This window comes from Sminthopsis crassicaudata, chromosome 1 (genome assembly GCF_048593235.1).
Source record: "Sminthopsis crassicaudata isolate SCR6 chromosome 1, ASM4859323v1, whole genome shotgun sequence".
NCBI classification, from domain to species: domain Eukaryota; kingdom Metazoa; phylum Chordata; class Mammalia; order Dasyuromorphia; family Dasyuridae; genus Sminthopsis; species Sminthopsis crassicaudata.
The window spans coordinates 491799490-491821776 of record NC_133617.1 but is presented as its reverse complement, the minus strand read 5'-3'; the positions used below and the strand labels follow the sequence as shown (position 1 = coordinate 491821776).

The 22287-nt window shown below is 37.3% G+C and overlaps 2 protein-coding genes across 3 annotated transcripts in view; one reads left to right on the top strand and one right to left on the bottom strand.

Annotated features, from left to right (window-relative positions):
- Positions 1 to 6958, bottom strand: part of NMRK1 (nicotinamide riboside kinase 1) — a 39008-nt gene extending 32050 nt beyond the window's left edge. The window contains exon 1 of one of the 2 annotated variants that reach the window (XM_074281411.1): positions 6777 to 6958. The gene's annotated coding sequence lies outside the window, so the exon portion shown is untranslated. The remainder of the gene's footprint in view (positions 1 to 6776) is intronic. The other variant, XM_074281413.1, reaches the window with a different exon arrangement.
- A 29-nt stretch (positions 6959 to 6987) lies between these two features.
- The window catches only part of OSTF1 (osteoclast stimulating factor 1), a 52311-nt gene continuing 37011 nt past the window's right edge, over positions 6988 to 22287 (top strand). The window contains exon 1 of the mRNA XM_074281410.1: positions 6988 to 7534. Within this exon, the coding sequence (XP_074137511.1) occupies positions 7501 to 7534 (34 nt within the window). The 5' untranslated portion in view covers positions 6988 to 7500. The remainder of the gene's footprint in view (positions 7535 to 22287) is intronic.

Genomic DNA, 22287 nt, shown 5'->3' with positions numbered 1-22287 from the left:
TTAAGAAAATAGTGGAATCTCTGAACTCAGTCAATTAGTCAATAAATAATAATTAGGCATCTTCTATGTACCAGGCATCTTGCTAAGCACTGGAAATACAAAGAAAGATAAAAGAATCCTTGAACTCAAGGAACTCACAGCCTAATGAGTGAGACAACATACAAACAATTAATTACAAAGCATAGACAGGAAACTGTAAGCTAATGTCCTTAATAATAAGTTCCAACAAAATTTTAGAAAAAAAAAAATTAAATGTATAATTTGTGAACACAGGAAACAGCTGCCTTTTGGTAAATCAGTGAAAGAAACAGGATTTGAATTTTGGCATTATCATCATTTACTGGTTGTATGATCATGGTCAAGTTGTTTAATTTCTCTCTCTACTATATATACTTATGTGTGTGTGTGTAGACACACCCAAACATATATATGTCACTTAATTTCTATCATATACACATATATGCCTATATATATGTTAATGGACAATAAATGTATGCTCTATATACATAAATATTTATTATTAGATAATATGTAATTTACATGCTTATATGATAGGGGATTATATATGAATGTCCTAGTATAAGTATGTCTTGTAGCATAGATATAATATACAAAAAAAATTTAATACTGAGATAGCATATAAATTAAAATTTGTAACTTTACTAAAAGGTTTTTTTCGTGTGTGCAGGAAGTAGATTAAAGAGAATATCAGCTTTGGGTGTTAATGATGGGGTATAATGCCTTCTTCCTGATGTGTCGAAGGAAGGGGTATCACCTTCATTGCTGACTTATAAGGCCAGTATTTTGGTTAAATTACATACATATACATGTCACTTAATTTAGCTCTATTATATATACATATATGTACACATACATATACAATTCATTTAATATATCTATATCACATTTATGTGCATATAGATAGAAATCTACATATACATACACACATAACTCTCACACAAAATAGCTAACTTTTTTTTCCCAATGCTTCATTCTGTATTTAAACACAATCAGTTCCTTCTCCTGATATAAATAGGATTTTTCATCATAAGTACTTCAGAGTAGTCATGGATCATTGTACTGCTGAGAACAGCAAAGTCATTTATTTACAGCTTATCATCCCAGAACATTGCGATTACACAGTACATTTCACTTTGCTTGAGTTCATGGAGAACTTTCCAGGTTTTTCTGAAGGCATTCTTCACATCATTTCCCATAGCACAATAACATTCCATCATAATCATATTCCACAATTTATTTAGTCATTCCTTAATTGATGGGCATTCCTTCAAAATAGGTAACCTTAGGCACTAGCAGTTGTGACTGGCAAAGATATCTTGAATAAGGTGGTGCTTGAGCTGGTTCCTAAAGTAAAATTAGGGATTCCAAGATGTAGATGAAGAACTTTTTGGGGACAGAGTACAGATATTGCCAAGAAATGGGAATGAGAGATGTACTATTTTTGAAATTCAGTTTTTTTTGAAATTCAGTGCATGGAGATGAGTCATGTGTAATAATGTTGCATAGGGCAGGTTATGTTCTTTTAAATACTTTTTTTTTGTATATATATACTTTTAAATATTCTTTGAGGATTTAGTTTCACATGCTACTAGAATAAGGAAGTGATGATGACTTTAACTTAGCATGAGTTCACTCTCTTTCCAACCTTCTTATACTTTTCTCCCCTCCATAGACTTTAAATCCAGCCGCTGTTGTTCAGTTGTGTTTAACTCTTTATGATCTCATTGGGATTTTCTTTACAAAGATAATGGGGTAATCCTGAGAGAGGACTGTGGAAACTGAGTTTGGTTCACAACATAGCATTTTCACTCTTTTTGTTGTTGTTTGCTTGCATTTTATTTTACTTTTCTCTCTCTCTCTCTCTTTTTTTTTTTTTTTCTGGTTTGATTTGATTCTTCTTGTGCAGCAAGATAATTGTATGAATATATTGGATTTAACATATTTCTACCATGTTTAACATATATTGGTCTATTTGCCATCTAGGGGAGAGGGTGGGGGAAAGGGGGAATTGAAATACATGGTTTTGCAAGGGCTAATGTTAAATAATTGTTCATGCATATGTTTTGAAAAATAAAAAGTTTTAAGTATAGAGGGCCAAATTCGAGAAGTATACTTGAAACAAGGATACTTACAACGCATTAACTCATTGGAATTGATGAGATGATGATTCTCTAGTTCACACATATTCAGTATGCTGTAATGATGTAATCGTAATAGGGTATTTAAAAGCTGTGAGGACTGGAAGTAAGACATTACATCTTTGACCATCCTCCTGGTGGCTCTCCTGCCTCCTACACTTCTCCACTAAGATCAAATCTGGGTTAGACTGTGACAGACACAGACTGTGAAGGAGACAATAAAGACTTAGAATCTATTCCTGTCCATCCTCATGGTGACTATCCTGCTGAGACCAAGGCCCGTCCATAGGTCCTCCAAAAAGCTAGCTCGAACATTACATTAAAAAAAAAAAAAGATAATGGGATAATTTGCCATTTCCTTCTCCAGATCATTTTATAGAGGAGGAAATGGAGGCAAAAAGGAGTGATTTCCCCATGCCCAGCACCATGGGAGCCACCTAGCTGTTATATTATGTTTATATTATTTACTATATTATTATGTTATATCATATCATATTATACATTATATTATGCTATATTACATTATAACATATTATGTTATGTAATATTATATTACAAAGCTACTTTGACCTAATCACTGCTTCTCTCACCGGACACTCCATTTCCCAACAGTGCTTTTGCCCCTACTGCCCCATATCTAGATTTCTGAGTTTTTTGGGCTACCTTTTAGACCTGGCTCAAACCCCACTTTATGTCTCAGGCTTTTTCCAGTATTTCCTTCTCTGTGATACCTTTCTTCAAGATAATGTATGTAAATAGTTATTTTTACTTGGAGACTTGTCTTCTTGGGGCAGGGTTAGCTTTGATTTTTTTTTTTTGTATCCCTTTGTTTAGTACAATGCTGGGCCCATAGCAAGGACTAAATAAATGTTGACTGTTAAAAGATCCTTATTTCATTTCTTTTAAACAAAATTATAAGATTTGCTTCAATATTTTGATGGATCAATGATCTTTTTGCTATGGGTGCTCCCTTTATTTGAGGAGATCGCAACCTGTCTGCTGCTTGTCATCCTGGAAGATTTTTGTCCGTGTACTTCCATGAATTCTTTTCAAAGAGAGATATTGATCTGCACAGATACCAATGGCACAGATATTGATCTGCACAGATACCAATGGCACATGAGCTTAGTCAACATGTCCACCTTTTGTTACAGTCATACATAATTCTAAGATCAATGGAGGTACCTTGCAATCTACTCATACTCAACATGGACTTCTTTGTTGCCCTTTGGGTAACTTGCAATTTTAATTCTTTGTGGTGTTCCATGACTTGTAGTCATGTTGTACCATCAGAGCAATATTGGAATATCACCTCACACCTATCAGAAATTACAAATGCTAGAGGGAATGAGAGAAATTAGGTACACTAATGTATCATTGGTGGAGTGGTAAGCTGGTCCAACCATTATGGAAAACAATTTGGAACTATGTCTAAATGGTTAGAAAATTGTCCTTATTCACTATGCCCAAAAAGTTATCAAACTGTGCATACTCTTTGATCCAGTAGTGCTACTACTGGGCTTATATCCCAAAGAAATACTAAAGAAGGGAAAGGGGCCTGTATGTGCCAAAATGTTTGTAGCAGCTCTTTTCGTTGTAGCTAGAAACTGGAAAATGAATGGATGTCCATCAATTGGAGAATGGTTGGGTAAATTATGGTATATGAAGGTTATGGAATATTATTGCTCTGTAAGAAATGACCAGCAGGAGGAATACAGAGAGGCTTGGAGAGACTTACATCAACTGATGCTGAGTGAAATGAGCAGAACCAGAAGATCACTATACACTTCAACAACAATACTGTATGAGGATGTATTCTGATAGAAGTGGAAATCTTCAACATAGAGAAGATCCAACTCACTTCCAGCTGATCAATGATGGACAGAAACAACTACACCCAGAGAAGGAACACTGGGAAGTGAATGTAAATTGTTAGCACTACTGTCTATCTACCCAGGTCACTTATACCTTCGGAATCTAATACTTAACGTGCAACAAGAAAATGGGATTTACACACATGTATTGTATCTAGGTTATACTGTAACACATGTAAAATGTATGGGATTGCCTGTCATCTAGGGGAGGGGGTAAAGGGAGGGAGGGGAAAATCTGGAAAAATGAATACAAGGGATAATTTTATAAAAAAAAAATTACTCATGCATATGTACTGTCAAAAAAATGTATAAATAAAAAATAAATTAAAAATAAATAAATAAATAAAATGAAAGTAGTTATCTAAAAAAAAAAAAAAAAAAAAAAGAAAAGAAAAAGAAAGAAAAAGAAAATTGTCCTTATTCTTTAACCCAGTAATATCCCGACCAGGTCTGTGTTTCAAAGAGATGAAAGGAAGAGGAAAAGAAACTACATATAAAAATATTTATGGTAACTCCTTTTGTGGAGGTAAAGAATTGAAAAGGGAAGGAATGCCATTCAATTAGGGAATGGCTGAACAAATTGTGATGGAATATTATTGTGATATAAGAAATCATGAGGAGGGTGATTTCAAAAGACATGGGAAGAACAATATGAACAAATGTGAGATGAAGTAACAATAGGGAGATCATTGTGTACAATAACAGTAATGCTGTGTTGATAAGCTGTGAAAGCTACTCAGATCAATACAATCATACAAGATAGTTCCAAAAGACATGATGAAAAAATGCCATTCACTTCCAGAAAGAGAACTGATGAACTGAATGCAAACTCTTTATTTTTCTTGATTTAAAAAAAAATTGCTAATATGGAAATATTATTGGGTATTAATGTTACTATTGTTAAATATTTCAAAGAATTTTGTACAAATTTTACTTATGTACAGAAGCATTTCACCGGAGCAGTTTTCAACATGAAATTTTACTCCTTTTCCTACATGCCATCAAATTACAAGCACACAGATCTTTTATTTTCCATTCCATTCAATCAAATGTGACTGAAATGATGTAGTTTGCTATAGAATTTAGATAAACCTAAGAATGTTACCAGTTTGAAAATTATATTCATGAGAAAGAGGCCTGGTAAATCTGAAAACCTTACACTGGAATGGCTGTATTACAGAGAGAACTATATATATATATATATATATATATATATATATATGAAGAGTATAATACCCTCCAAAATATATAAAGAAATAAGGGGAGGGGGGAATAGAATAAGACAGGGTATAGAATGGTGTGTAGCTTAATAGGAGTGGGATAAAATGTAGGGATTAATGAAAAAAGGATAAAGAGGGAGGGAAAGAGTGGGGGGAGAAGATAAAGGCAGAATCCACGGGGGTGGAGATAGGGGAGGTTAAGTAATAGCAAGGCAAGGAGTAGAAGTAGAAGAGTCAGCAGGCATAGGAAATGAAACATACACAAACATAATAAAAATGGTCAGGAATAGAATTAATTAGGGAAAAAAAGTAGGGGTAGCTATCATCTATCTCAAAATAAAACTTAAAAAAGATTCCATGGAGAGAAATCTCCATGTCAGCCTTATTAATATTTAGATGTATATGCATATGTGAGTATATCAGCATATTTATGTGTGTATATGTATATATACTAGGAACATATATGTATGTATGTACATGTGTATTGAGGAAGTAGGTGGGAGGAAAGGGGAAAAAAGAATAAAGTAAAAAGTACACAGAAGATAAAAAACCTACAAAGAAGAAAAGATGGACAGCTAACGATTACAATGTCTTCTATGATTATATATACTTTCTTGAAATGGAAATTTATTGTTAAATATTTTGAATCCTCCCTGATGTTCAGCTGTTTATGGCAATTTTTTTCCTTTTTTTGTCTTTCTTTTTCTATTTTTAAATTTTGCACTTAAATTTTAAATAAATGCATTAAAAATGAACTAGTATTCATGAACGTTTTATGGAGGTAGGAGACAGATATGACATACCGCCACCTTTTGGGGGTAATAACAGCGGAAAGGACGCTGACTCTGGGGTTGGAGCACCTGGGGTCCGCTGATGCTACCTACCACTTGCGTGATCTCGGGCAAGTCAGTTTCCTCTCACGTAAAGTCCAGAAGTTGGGCCTCTGGTACCTTTCAGTTCTACATCTGGGCCTGAAGTCACTGACGTGATTCAGTCCAGCCCCTATAGAAAAGTAACTCCACCACACAGAGCGATTCGGGGAAAACTTGCAGGGAGCGGCTGTCACAGACAGCTCCTATTTCAGGAGGTTTTTCTCTCCCGCCCGGACATAAGGCCCACATCTGCCTCACATCAGCGGGCTGGGCAGTTATTATTGTACAGCAGGGGGGGCGACAGAAGAGGGAGGCGTGATTTATTTCCTTTGGGAAGAAACCTCGAGGTGTGGAAACTCCTTCCACCAAGGAGGATAAACTGCACTTAAGTGACTGGCCCAAGATCTGCCAGTCACGGCGTGCCTCCATTCACCATTCCAAGCGACAGCTCTCCGCGTGAAATGCTCAAGGTTACAACATCCGGCTAGAAAAGTGCGCCATGACCAGATTTTCCCCCCCCCTCCCCCCCGAGGATCCTTCATGCCGCCCTAGGCGAGGGGCAGCGCGCTGGGCAAGCGTCTCGCACGAGTGCCCGGGAGAGCCTGAGGGGCGCCTCGGCGGCAGTGCCTCATGGACCGGGCGCTGACTTACCTGAGCGCCGCAGTCCCGCAGTCCCACACAGGCGCTACCTCTCCCTCGGCTCTCTAGAGGGCGGGAGCAAGCCGGGGGATCCGTAGGTGGGATCAGACTCTCGCCAGCAGGACTCAGAAAGCCTCAGCGCCCAGGTACCTTCCGGGGCGGCAGCGATGCAAAGGCCACAGGCAGCCCTGGGCTCAGCCCAATCGGGTTACGCTCCGCCCTTGCTCCGGCTTGGGGGCGGGGCCTCAGCAGGAGCGAGGCGCGCGCCCGCAGCCTGGCCCCAGCTCTGGTTCCTCGCCTTGGGGCTGAGCGCGCGCCTCCCTCGCCCGCGCTCCCTCTCGTTGGCGCGCGCTGTCCCGGGCCCGTTCCATCGCGCTCGGATTCGATTTAGGGCTGGGCTGCTGTGGCCGCTGCCGCTTCCGCATCTTTGCTGGGTGCATTAGCTGCTGCCGCAGCTGGAAGGCTCGGGGCCCGCGGACCAATTAGCTTTTGCTGATGTAGCGTTCACTTCCTCATTGACCGAGCTCTCCCTTACACTGCGTTCGGGACTCTGACAACTTGGAAGAAACCACCCTTCGAGGCTTTTTCTCTTTGGAGGTGGGGTGGGCTCGGTCAATCTCGGACGGACGGAAGAAGAGCGTGGCGGAGGGACCGGATTAAAACTTTGCGGGCAACGAGCGCTCTACTTTGTCTACACTTCCCCCGAGCTTTCGGGTTAGGTGCCCCAACAGGCGAGATGTCGAAGCCGCCACCTAAGCCAGTCAAGCCAGGTAAGGGAGGGGCTGGTCCTCCTCGTCGCCCTCCCCCGCCGGGCCACCTCTGCTTCCTCGCGTTACCGCTGGGTTAGGGGGGTGCTTGGCCCGAGATTTCCCCTTGTTAAAGATCGATCCATTTTGGACGGTAGCAGATGACTTTTTTTTTTTTTTTTTTTTTTTGATAACATGAGTTTTGAGATTGGGTGTGGGAGCGTTCATTAGCAACTTTCCAGCATTTTTGGAGGGGGGGGGTCTGGCAAGATTGATTATAGTTATAAAACTAATTCTCCAAACGACTTTTAAAGACACTTCCCTTTTCTTTTTTGGTTATGTCATTGTCGAGAGTCTTGACCGACTTAAAAGTGGGAAGTGCACGGTGGGTGGGGCGAGGTGAAGTAGAGTCCTTGGGGATCTCTCAGGAAGGAAGAGCAAATACACTCTATTGATCTCGGGCTCATTTTTGGAAAGCTTTTAGCAAACTCCAGAGGCCTAATGCTTTAAGGCCGGAAGAGTCCTGGTCGCCCGGGCCATCATCGCTCGAAACTGTCACTTTTATGTACTCGCGAAATAAAGGCATCAGCTGAAGGGGGGACGGGGGTATTTCTGGTGGGTCTGGCTGGAGAAAAGGAGCCTGCTGGTCCCGGGTGGAGGATTTAAAAGAGATGCTTCCACAGGCACCTCGGCATGTAGTCCTTATCATTAGCAAACTTTTATCATTGCCACTAAGGGTTTTGTGTCCTTGGAGAGAGGAAGAAGGGGACAGCTGGTTTCTGAATCTGGTGTGTTCTGGTGGAATCATAATGAATGATGAAGATAGTAGGAATTTACAATTTCATACTGCCGAACTTCAATAAAAGTATCGCTAAAGTTTAAGATAAATTTTTTCTCTCGGTGTGTTAAGGAATTTCAAGAATTTTGATTTTATTCTACGTATCCTTCATGTATTTTCTCCCTAAATTTCCTCCTTTAAAAAATGGGAAATAAGAATACTGCAAATCCCTTTTATTTGAAAAAATTTTTTTACAGAATGACAGTACTCCTAATGAGAAAATTCCATTTACCAGTGTATTTAAACTGGCATCTTGATTGAAACTTTTGGGGAGTTTGTGCCATTGAGAGGTTAAATGATCTGCCCAAGGTCACACAGCATGTCTGACAAACTAACAAACTCGTGTCTCTGAAGCCCTCCTCCCCACCTCTTCCGAGCTGCTAGGCCTTGCTGCCACTCATCTAAAAATTATTGATTGCCAACTTTTTTTTTTTTTTTTTTTAACACATATTCCTTGGGATTTAAATGTGAATAGGCCTTATTAGATTTAAACCCCCGTGCCTCCTAGTAGATGGAGATAACCCCGGTCCTTGAAGATTGCATATTTCCTGTTATGGTTGGAAATGCTTTGCATGTGGGTTTGACAAAACATTCTAAGTCTATTAGTTGTCTCAGGACCAGCCTACTTCAGACAGGCTTAGTACCAGGTAATAATTTTTTATTTTTTTTTTACCATGAGCTCATGAACAGCATCTCCTTAAGCATGGAAGGGCCCTAAGACATCAGAGGAGGTAATGATGATGACATAGATGAATTCCTAAAAATGTGGAGTGACTATTGTTAGGAAGGCCATACTAAAAGAAGAGTGATATAGAATTTGTTGTTTTGAATAAAGAATGAGTATGACTAATAATTCAACATTTTTATGTATTGATTTTAGGTTTTCTACTTTAATAAGCACTTACTTGCTCATGACAGTTCTATAAACTAGAGTAGGAGATGCACTACTATTATTATCCATTTTATGGATGAGTTAACCCAGGTTGAATCAGTTTAGGGACTTGGTTAGGGTCACATATATGGTATCTTGACTCCCAGTTTCCTATCTTTTTCACTACTCCACATTCTCTCTTAACAATGAAGCAAATAGTGAGACTTGAAAGTGATTAAACATGAAATCTAATTTTGCCTTTGGATATTGACTTTTATTTGCCAAGAGAGAGCAATTGATCAAATGAAAATTACATATTGTTTTTCTTTGGTACTCAATTATTAAAAAAAAAAAAAAAAAAAAAAAAAAGTCCTGGAAATCGATCAAATACTCTTATGTCTAGAGGCAATTTTAGTAATGTCTATGATGATGTCTGTTCCTTGCTTCTGTATGAGTCAGGGAAAAAAAGGCTGTTCCTTTTTTTTTTTTTTTTAAACTCACTTAATGGATTATTATAGTGGTACAGGACTCTTTTTTTTTTTTTTTTTTTTAATGATATATTAGGAATCTTTAATTCTTAAACCTGAGCTATTTGTATTCTTTCACATTGGTTCTATTTGTCTGCTACCATTAAGCCCAATTAACGTGGGTCAATATTTCATTCTCTTGCTTTCTGTTCCCACTGCTACAACCTACTTCAGGATCTCATTTCTTCCTTCTCTGGTCTATTGCAATAGTCTACTAAATGGTATGCCCAGTTTTCTCTGCCCTCTAATCCATCTTTATTACTTTGCTTAAAAATGCCAAGTAACTCCTTAGTACAGTGGTCCTCAAACTTTTTAAATAGGGGGCCAGTTCACTGTCCCTCAGACTGTTGGAGGACAGAACTATAGAAAAAACAAAAACTCACACTCTGTCTCCGCCCCTCAGCTCATTTGCCATAACACAGTGGGCCAAGGGCCGTAGTTTGAGAACCCCTGCTTAAGTAGAAAGCCTAACAAGTATATATCTATATTTATATCTATATCTATATCTATATCTATATCTATATCTATATCTATCTATCTATATATATATCTGTTAGGATTACAAAGTGAGAACTCAGGTTGTCTGGACAGTTCTCTGGCTTTTAAAGGGAATTTACACCTTTGGAATTCTGAGGGAGCAAGTTCATTGGTTGAAGTGTTTCTCACAAGCCCGTTGAGTTCTCACTACAATCTCTTCGAGGATAAAAGAGGGCAGCATTGGGTCTGGAGAGGGAGTCGAGTCTAGGACAGAGTTGGGATGGCAGGCTGGAAGGAGAGAGTCTGATGGAGATTGAGTTGAGACTGCAGTCCCCAAGGATAACTTAGAGACGACCGGAACTTTACAATTCTGGACCTTAACATTTTGGTCCCTGTTTGGGCGCCAAAATGCAAAGGCCTGGTAGCTCAGTCGGTAGAGCATGAGACTCTTAATCTCAGGGTTGTGGGTTTGTGCCCCACATTGGGCGCCATATATCAAACTTGGAGTTTAGCTTTTGGAAACCTTTATGTAACTTCTTGGTAGAAAGTCTGATATATCTCAAGTATATATATATCTCAAACTAGAAATTTAGCTTTTGGGGCCCTTTATATTCTTTCCCTAACAACAGTACCTTTATAGCATGTTCTCACTATTTTCTTTTTCTGCTTCTCTTCCCTTTTTTAATCCCTCTGCCATTGCTCATGCTTTCATAACTCTATCTTGATTCTCAGATCATGGGGCAGCTAGGTGGCGAAGTGGATAGAGCACCAGCCTTAAATTCAGGAGGACCCGAGTTCAAATCTGGTTTCAGACACTTAACACTTCCTAGCTGGGTGACCCTGGGCAAGTCACTTAACCCCAGCTTCAGAAAAAAAAAAAAAAGAGTGATTCCCAAATCATGAATTCTCCCCCCAGTTTTTTTGCTTGTTGACATTTTCTTTTTTCAAGGCCTACTTTTAATACCAAGAAGACTGTAAGCTCCTTGAGGACATCTACTTTTTCTTTTTACTTTTATTTATATAATTGCTGCTTAGCCTAGTGTCTATATACAATTAATAAATGTTCTAGGTGGTGCACTGGGTAGAGTGCAGAGGACCCGGAGTCAGAAAAACTCATCTTTCTGAATTCAAATCTGGCTTTAGAAATTACTAGCTGTGTAATCCTGAGCAAGTCATTTTTCTTTGCCTCAGTTTTTCATCAGTAAAATGGAGTGGAGAAGGAAATGGCAAACCATGCTAGTATTTTTGCTAAGAAAATCCCAAATAGGATCATAAAGAGTCATACCCTACTGAAAAACAACTGAAAAAATGCTGATTCCTCCTTTTCCTTTCTTCTCTATCCCCTTCCTTCTTCCCTTCTTTCCTTTCTTCTCTGTGGAGAAAAACTAGATGATAAAGTCTGGCCTCTCACACTTACAGATATGACTCTAAGCAAGTCACTTAACCTTTTAATGTCCCATGCAGCTTTCTAAGACTGAATAGCAGAGACCATACCTACCTACTTTGATCAAGGGAATTATCTCAGTCAATGAAATCACAGCTTCAATTCTTATCCCTAACCTGTATAGTTTGCACTTTTATTGCAGCATTTATCACATTATCACTTAGAGTTGTTTGTGTTCATTTCTTATCATCCCTTTTAGCTTTTAAAATCTTGTAGAGCCTAGAGTGAGGCAATACTGGTATTTGTCACCAACAGATCCGTTCCTTAGCACAGTCCCTTGCACAGTGCCTTTTTAATATAGTAGGTCTTCAATTTGTACTTGACAAATGGGATATATCCCAGACCAAAACCTGAAGCCTGATTTTGCTGGTCCCTCCTCCCCATTTCTGTAAAATATATTTCTATACCAGTAGTCTTACTACTTTTAGCCCCCTTTGCATTCTGAAGACTGGACTGAAATAAGTGAATTTGTTTAGCGTATTGGGGTTTAGCTGACAAAAGTTTGATATCCAAGAAAAGTCTTTTTACAAACTTCATCTCAATACTTATTATAAAGAATTAGATTTAGAAGTAATAAAGACAGTATTTCAGAGTTAAATTTTTTTTGATGAGGATAAATTTTTAATTGTATCAAGCCTTGGATTTGTGGATTGGCCTGCCCTGTTTTTTCCTAGCAGCATATTAACTTTATGAATGAAAGCAAAGCATCATAAATATTTCATATTGTTAATTATTATTTAATGATAAAGATTTGTAATACAGAGAATGAAATTTAAATTAAATTTAAAAACCTAAAGTTATCCTTTAAACATTATTCTAGCATTCATGATTAGATCATAAAAACTAGAGAATTCTGCTCAAATTACATTTTTGGGGGGAAGAAATCAACTAAAAATAGAGTCAGAGTCATGCTACATTAGAAAGATCTCTAAATTTGAAGCTGCAGATTCTGGGTTCTGTCTCTGTTTATTATCTAAGTGAACTTTAGAAGTCATTTTGATGAGCCTCGTTTTCTTCATCTATAAAACAAAGTTGTTGGAATACATGACCATTATGGTTATGGTTCCTATCATCCTACGTATCAGTTAGTCTGGGAGTTATTATTTCTTTGGTGTTTTTTGTCATTTTAACCACATACTAATCTCTTATACATGTGTCAGACACTTACAAATTTTATGGCCATGGGCAAGTTATTTTATGTTGCCTCTTAGGGGCATCTGGCAGCTAGCTTACTTCTCCCAGGTATTCGGAAGTCTTGGTCATGACCAGCGTGTGATACCCCAACAGAGCACCCGGACCATCTTGTTCATATGTGCAAGTTTATTGTCTGGATTACATCTTGACTCTCTTCCCAGTTCCCTTGCACATAAACATATAAAGGCAAATGTTAGTTAGTCTAGCAACAAGCACTAACCAATCATAAGGGGGAAAGTATTGAGATGGCTGCTCAATACAAACTTCCTTATCTCTGGAAACCTGTGCCTGGAAAGGAGCTGCAGAACTCACACCTGAATGGCTCCCAAAGGCGTGGAGTCCTAAGTTATTCTGTTTTGGTTTTGTGCTTGTTGCTTAAGCGCCAACAATTTTATTACTCAGTTCTCTAGGCAACCCTCTTAAGACTAAATTCCAGATAGTTGATTCTACTTTGAGGAAATTTCTAAACCACAGGTGGTATGGTAAAGTCTCAGGTTAAGTTAGAAACAAAACAAAACAGACAACAAACTAGACCCTTGATAAAGAATCATCAGATTTTCTGTCAAATCTAAATCACTGGCAATTTTAATATAAAATGTGTATATCTTATTTACATCAAAAAGCAGTAGACGTTCTCTTAGAAAAGATTTTAGAATCCTTCATTACTCAGATGCATGGATGACTTTTGTCCATTCCCCATGGCTATTATTTTATATTTGCTTTTTATAGCTGTTTGTTAATCTTATTTCTCTTTCCAGTAGATAATAAATTTCTTGGAGGCTGAATTTTCCAACCCTCTTTAAAGGCACAAGGCAGTTTAAGATTTATGTATGATGCAAACTCTGAAAGTACTTGAGACTGTTGAACAAAAGGTGGGGGATGGGAGTAGTTGGGTAATTATGCTCTAATTCCATTGTATGCAAAGTAACAGTGGCCAAAGAGACACTTTCTGTCCATTTCATTTAATGGTAACCCTAGCCACTACTGTCTGTTCCAGCAGCAATTTTTTGTATCCTCTGCTCTTTTTCAGTCCTTGGTCTTCAGGTCTAGTCAACAGGCATTTATGAAGTATTTACTATATTCTCAATTGTTCTAAGCATTAGCCTTACAAAGAAAGGTAAAAACAGCCCTTAAGAAGCTTTCACAATCTAATAATGAGATTTGGTTTAGATGTGTCAGTAGAGTTATGGGTAGTACCTCTCTCATATCCCATCTGGAAAAGGAATTGCCTACTCAGGATTAACCTTTTTTTTCTTATTTTAACATATATGTGTATGTGTATGTGTGTGTTAAGAATGAACTGTTACAGATTATGTCTTGGGGTTAACTTAACTACAAATCAAGATTCATCATTATAGGAAGACCCTCCATGATTTGTTAATAAGTTCATTATCATGGATACCATGATGACTGGCCAAAAAACATTAATCACCTAGCTATCAATTTCTTAGTGACAAACCTTGCCAAATTTCGTTATGCGGATCTGATGGCAGATATATCCATCATTAAATCTTTCCATCTTTGGTAGGACTTTCCAACCAGAGCTTAATCTTCCCAACATCTAAGAATCCACTGTTTACTTCTGTGCATTTGGTGAGGTATTTCATCAGGAAATTTAGTAGTGAGATTAATGTCAATCAAAAAATCAAATGCTTGGGGGAAGGATTTAGGAATAAATGGGATAAACTTAAGTGAAGACCTCTCATGGGAATGTGACCCTGAATTATACCCTAATTGTGACTTGAGACTTCACAATAACAAGTTGAACTATAGGTAAAAAGTTGTAGGTGTACTATTGTCTTGAATGAACATTTCCCCTCATCTCTTAGTTAGCATTTCAGTATTTCTTTTAAAAGGAAAGATGGCTTTGGGAATTTAGGTAACTGAAGTCTCTCATCCAAGAATATCTGCTTGTATAGCAATTTTCTAGAGAAATTTGAATTAAGAGTTTGTTATTTACTTGTATTCTGTTGTTTCTGGGATAAATTTCCGCATTTAGGGTGTAAGCTTGGACTCCCCCAGACAATGGAAGAAAATGCCAGTGACCCCATAGTAGAAGAAAGACTTCTGTGTCGTTTTGCTTAAGAAAAAAAAAAAAAAAGGAAAGGGGAATCTTTTGGTTAAAGAATTTAAACCAGTTATTAATTGTTAATATAGTGAAGACAACTAATATTTATATAGTACCTTAAGGTTTTCAGTAAGTGCTTTGAATTTATTATCTCATTTGAGTTGTTCCTCACAGCTGCTCTGTGAGGTAGGTACAGATGGAGAAGAGGCTTAGAGAAGTTATAGAATTTGATTAGGATTACATAGTTATTAAACAATTTAGACACAATTCAAAGTCAGGTCTTTATGATTCCAAATTCATCACTTTATTCTATTATGCAAACTAACTTCTTCACATACACTGAGGCAAGTTTTGGAGACTAGCTTTCTAATCTAGGTCACCTTTAAGAAATACTTTGGAAGTTGGCCCTCCTTGAATATGTGAAGGAGTACCTAGAGAAGGATTCATTTCTTGGGGAAGTTATATTAGTTTGAAGAGAAAGTCTAAATTTGTGGAGAACAAATCCTTTGAATGGACTGAATTTAGCTATCCCCACCCCCACTTACATTCTGTGACCAGAAGCTAATCTCACTTGGGAGAATTTCTTTCTAGTGGCAATGATTTTATTTTAGATAAACTTTGATCAGACCAGAATCTGATCCGGACTCCTAGGGGAGGAGAGGTACAAAGATTTTATATCCATCCTTTGTCCTAGGTGCAAAGATTGAAAAGACTTCAAAGTGAGGTATTGGTGGGGAATGTTCACTACAGTTTTAAGGATCTCATGATAGTTACCTGCTCTAGATGATCAAGTGGTTAGAGTGCTAGGTTTGGAATCAGTAAAACCTGGGTTCAAATATTCATTAACAGTGTAACTCTGAGACAAATCACTTAACCCTATTTACCTCTGTTTCCACATCTGCAAAATGAGGAGAAGGAAATGGCAAGCCATTCTTTATTTTATCTTTGCCAAGAAAACCTCCAAAAGAAGTCAAGAAGAGTTGGACATGACTGAAAAAAAAACAAAAAACTGAACAATAATAAATAACTTTTGCTTCTATAGTGCTTTAAGATATATGAAATATTTTTCTTACCACTACTTTGTGGGGCATCTATTTTGTTATTCTCATTTGACAAGTAAAGTATTCTGAGTTTAGTGACTTGAGTGAGTTGCCTGGGGTCACACAGCTAATTAATACCCCTAGTGAAATGTGATCTTTGTTAGTATTCCGGAGAGGTTGACTCCTTACTGGGTACAAAGTTATCTGAAGAAAGATAACTTTTTTGGTCTTAATGATAATCCTGAGGAGTCTTAATCCAAAGAAATTCATAAAATCAGAGCTCCCAGGCTACAGTTTGTGATTATCTAGTCTTCATTTTATAGTTGAAGAAACTGGTTTAAAAAGTTTGTTACTTGTTTAAGATCTCACAAAATAATAGAAAATATCTATTAAATACTTTTTCTCTGTGTCCAGGAACTGAACCATGCATAAAAGAAATCTGAAAGTGAAGGAAGAAAGGGAAACATGATATGTACATGGTCGGGGAGATAGTGGAGACTTTGTTTAGGGTAAGATTAGGTGAAAGCTTAAAGTGGGTAAATGGATAGAAGGACAGGTTTGGAATTAGCAAGAATTCTTATTCTGAGTTCAAATCTCAGACATACTAGCTATGTGATTTTGGGCAAACTAACTAACCCCATTTGCTTCTGTTTCCTTAGATGTAAAATGAGCTAGAAAAGGAAATGGCAAACTACTACAGTATTTTTACCAAAAAACCCCGCCAAAATAGAGTCATAAAAAGTTGAACACAACTCAACAACAACAAAACCCATGGCATTTCAAATGCCGAGTCCTCCTTAGAAAGAGTTGGGATTATGACGATAGTGGCCTGAATGGAGGCAGCATGACATGAAGTGGTGTGCAGAGCTGAGTCTGGGCAAAAGAAGGCAAAAAATCTCCCCTATCAGAGTCTGGTGTCCTAAGAGCTAGAGTTTGATTCTTCCTCCTCTCACTTTAGCAACTACTGTACCTTCCCTCCATTCCCTCCTCCCTCCAGTATACCAGGTTTCTAATTATTTATTTAAATGCGATGAATAGCTGTGATGAAAACTAAAACTGCACTCTCTAAAGTCAGCATTCTACCAGGTTACGTCATGAGTTGTGTCAAACTTTTTTTTAAAAATTCACTTCCCCTTTTTCTTGCTGGGAAGAATGTCATTCCTTTTTACAAATTTGTTTATTTCTTTGCCTAGGTACTAGGTACTACATCTAAACCCAATTAGTTACCTCCAAATGCTAATCTATTATAGGAAATGCTGAAGTTTACTGTGTGTGTGTGTGTGTGTGTGTGTGTGTGTGTGTGTGAGAGAGACAGACAGACACAGAGAGACACACAAAGAGACATAGATACACACATACACACAGAGGCAGAAACACAAACAGAAACAAAGACAGAGAGAAAAAGATACCCCACTTTTCCCTTCTTGAGTCCTAGTTGTCTGCACTAGATTAAAAGCTTTCCTGTTTTAACTAATTTTTATATAAGGCTTTACAAAATAATTAATTCATTTTATCTTCAGAACAAACAATCCTGGGGTGAAGGAAAAATATTTATTAACCTTATCTTGCAGATTGAGAAACTGAGGCTGAATGGTTAAGCCACCAGGTATAGAGTTAGTCACAGCTGTGAGGCTGTATTTGAACTAATTTTTCTGACTTCTGTCCCAAGAATCTATTCACTGTGTCTATTAGGATTCTCAAATCCCCAGTTTCTTAAACTGGTTTTTTGACCCAATATTGAATCTCATCACTGAATGTAAGGGGTCATGACATTATGATTTAGTAACTAATTTTCACTTTTGAGGCTACTTAACTTCCAACTGTAGCCTTATTAAATCATTATTTTTAACAACTCAGTATCTTGCTGCCCTTTATTTTGTATATTTTAAATTAATTTAATGAAAATAATACTCAGTGACCGGTAAGTCTATTCCAGCTGGTCATCAGCTTTGATTGATCTTGGTGGTTTTTTTTTTGTTGTTTGTTTGTTTGTTTGTTTGTTTTGTTTTGTTTTGTTTTTTTTTGGCTGCTGTTGGAGCTCTGGTTAATGACAAAACCTCTTAAGTAAGACAGCCCTGTTAGACTTTCATTCAGGAATGTGTTGGTAAATGTTTAAACATCTTAACATTTGAAAATCTGCATTGTTATATTTTTCATCACTTTCTTAAGTCTAAATAATCAGCAAAATGATAAATTGAGCTCTATTTTGGAGCATTTGCCACTTTCCTAGTTGTGAATGTTCACTGAACATTTAATCTTCATCTCATAAGAGCTGATTTGAGCACATCCCTGTCACTGAAGTGTCTTAAGTTACTTTGTCCTTGACTTCTCTTTCTGCTTCCCTATAGAATTTATAGATTCCATCTGTTAAAGAGTCCATTCTGTAGAAGATCCTATTGTCAGAAGGTTCTGCTTTTTATAACCAATGAACTAATTCTTAAGAAAGTTTGAAGCATTGATAATTTTCTTTAACTGGTATTTCTTTGGATGCGTATTATATTACTTTTTCAGGTAATGAATTACCTCTGCCTCATTTCTTACCCAGCCTTAATCATTGATAGGGCCAGCCAATGTTTCAGTCAGAGCTGTTATAAAAACCTTAGCTTAAAAAAACCAAGGTCTCTCTCACACTGCATCTAGGACCATCTCCAATTTTCCTGATGTGTATATTTCTACTGAACCTCAAGGGCTGCAGAGGTTATGGCATCATCTGTTGTCTTATTTGGTCCTCTTACAGAAGGAAGGACAAACATTTTTTAACCTGGGGCTGTAGGAGAAAAGACCCTTAGTTTAAAGGACTACTTCTCCAATGGTGGCATTCTAAGAGTCCTTATGGTCTAGTGGAAAAGATAGTTATGGAGTGGGAAACTCCACGAGCCTTTTTATCATTATTACAGAGGCAATTGTTCACTATAACTATGTTCAACAATGGCACTATCTGGTATAATGAACTGTGTATGAAAGGTTACATTGCTGTTAATATTCTCTTGGTATTTGGGGATGGGGTGGGAAATAATGATGACAATAAGTATTCTTCCTACTCAATTTTATGTTTAATTTCCTTCACTCATTCTTCATTTGAGTTAAACTGGACTGCTTGCTTTCTCTGATACATGAAAAGTACTGTGTGTCTTTAGGATTAGCCTTTTACTCACCCCTTTCCCTTCTCTGTATTGAACACCTTTCTAATCTTCTTTGTTGAATTCCTAGCTTCCTTTAAAGCTGAGTTCAGGAACTGCCTCCTGGGGAAGCCTTTCCTGACCACTCCACCCTGTCTTAGTGGTCTAATTAGTCCTATTCAAGTGCTAAAAAACACTTTTTCTTTTTTGTAATCACTTCTGTATTATGTTGAATCTGTTTATTTGTGCTATAAACATCTTGAGATCTGAGACTGTTGTGGGGTTTTGTATTTGCATTTCTGTTGCTTTGCACTTAAGTAGTGCTTGACATATATTTGTTCTACTGACTCCTCAAGAAATAATATTAATAGCAATTAAACTTGAGTTTTTACTGCAATTCAAATGACTATAAGAGACAAAAAAAAAAAATCAGTGCCTTCTTTCAAAATGTTCATGAAATAATACAATATAGATTTCCCTTTTGCCTTCTTACTAATAGAACTCTTGAACTGTTCTGTGTCCATTAACATGTAAGCTTCTGGAGAGTAATGATTGTTTCTTTGTATTTTTATTCCCGAGACTCCTGGTACAGTACCCCAGGATCACATATTTGCAAGAACAGTCCCCCAAATCTGAAATGTTTGGTAAAAGAAGGCATTTTGGAAAGGAAATGCTTTCTTCATCCAGGTTCTAGAAAGTTTATGTTGTATTGGATTAGTGTGTAAATAAAAAATAAAAGATCTGATTGGCCTCTGTAAGCAGTAGGTAACCTTCAAGAGAAGGGTAACTTGAGATATATAACAGCATGTAAATTAGTCTATTTGGGGGAATCCAAGACAGTCTTGGGAGGACCCAAAATCAGACTTGGGCTTACATGGATCCAAGACCCAGGGAAAATCAAAATTCTTTGTAGCCATTTTTGGCATTCTTGGAGAGTTACTGAGGTCAGGATATTCTAGGTTAAAACATTTTCTAAATCATGGGAATTTGGATATAAACATAATAATAAACAAGATAATATTCTGAACAATATAATGAATGATAAATTATATTCTACACACAGTAGGTGCTTATTAAATATTTATTGATTTATTGATACTTAGGGCATCCTTTCAAATAAATCATTAGGCTCACAAATTTGCTAATTTTTATAATCCTCTATTGACCTCTTCTACTCCTAAAACTCTGGGTTTTGTTGAATACAAACATTTGGCTGAACTAAGCACATTCAGGGTTTTCCCACAAGCCCAGATTCCAATGATGACCAAAAAGGGAGAAAAAGAAAGTCAGAGCATATTAAAAAATTAGGTCTGTTCTGATTTCACTTAGGTCATTGCCTGTTTTTGGGGCTGCACTAACTTAAGACCACAAGTGACGCTCTGCAGGAAATATATGGAGTTTCCACAAACACACAGATCCTCATGGAAACCTAACAATATTTTTCAGTGGTGTGATCAAGATTTACATTTATAAAGTCAGCAAAGTTGGTGATTTATTTATAACACCATTAATTTTTGGAAATGATTTCTAAAAACAGATGAGGTCTTAGTTCATGCAAATTGCCCATCCATGTACATTTCTTTCAGAAGTACAGTCTACTGGCTGCCTCAGTTCAGTGGCAAACTTTGGTTTTAAATTAACTATGCATTTTTCTATTGAAGTCTATCTGTAGTCAGGAAGTACCTTGAGTTTTATCCTAGGTATTTTGTAAATATCTGAACATTTTTCCATTTATTTGCGGAAAGTCAGTCAACAAGTTCCTTCCTCCTGTGTACCTGATATTTTGCTGAGTACTGGGGATAAAAAGAAAGGCAACAACAATAACAAAAACTAACTAAAACCCCCAAACCCAATAAATCAGTCTCTGTTCTCAATGAGCTCACAGTCTAATGAAGGTTATTGTTATCATTGCCTCATCCATAGCCTGAATTTATAACAGCTCTGAAACTTTTAAGGATTTGTCTCAACACTAGGACTAGGATGGCACAGAGAACAAACACATTGTAACTCTTTCCTCTCCCCCTGTCTTTCAAATTGTAAATGCAAAACATAGTTTAATAAATATCCTGGAGGGCAGGAGACATTACAGAAATGCAATGCATAACCCTATATGCTTATATGAAATGATATGGGAGTGGGATAGAGTTTGGGTTTACTGAGTCATTGCCCAGATAGAAGAATGGAGGGAGGCAAAAATGAGTTTGCCTTTATACCTTAGGGCCCAATTTCTTAAACCAGTTTGCATATAGAAGTCTTATAACTGAATATAGAGGTCACGAAAATTATGATTTATTATCAGTAAATGTTTGATTTGTATACACATTTTATGAACCTATATTCCCAGGGTTATGTAAAAATTTCTCAGGCAAGAAGGGGTCTCTAATGGAAAAAGGCTGGCCATAGGGGGTCAAGCCCTTTTTGGAGTATCCCTGAAAAGCTCTCAATTATGTTTTTCAGGACTGGATAAATGTCAAGAAAACCAGCATAGCATAACTCACACTTGATTTGAAGTCAGAAACAGCTGGCTTTTGGTATTGTCTCGGGCAGCTATAAATTATATGGCTGTGTTCCTTATCTATAAACTGCAAGTAATAATACCATTCTGGGCTTTTGTGAGATTCAGATCTTAATGTATATGAAGTGATTCATAAGCATTACAGCCCTATATAAATGTCAGGTTTTGTCATCATTGTCATTGTTATTACTATTTTGAGGAAATCTCAGAGAAGCAATTTGACTTAGGATAGTTTCTTTTAGATTTGGAGTTTCTCAGGGATTCTTATGGACCTCAGATGCTCTCTTGAACCAATCTGATTTCTGCTCTGCCTCTTTATTTTCCTTCCCTTTTCTCTCAGATATTTTTCAGGGATAGAGAGGGCTTCCTTTACTCCTTGCTCTAACTTTTTAACAGTTGTGGATTAGAGAAAACTTCGAAGACCCTTCTGTGATGTCATAAAAGCCTTCAGAATTATCCCTGGTTTGAGGGGTGTTCTGAGTAGTGCCCAGTAGCATAAATGCTAAAAAAAACTGCAACTAGTTTTGTAGAGGCATAGATTGAAAAGGACCTTAGAGGCCATCTAGTTTTCATTTTACAGATAAAGAAACTGAAACTCAGAGAAGTTTTTTGACTTGTTCATTCATCTAATGTCAGAAATAGGATCAAATTTGGTTCTTCCTTGCTCCATGCCCACCACCCTAT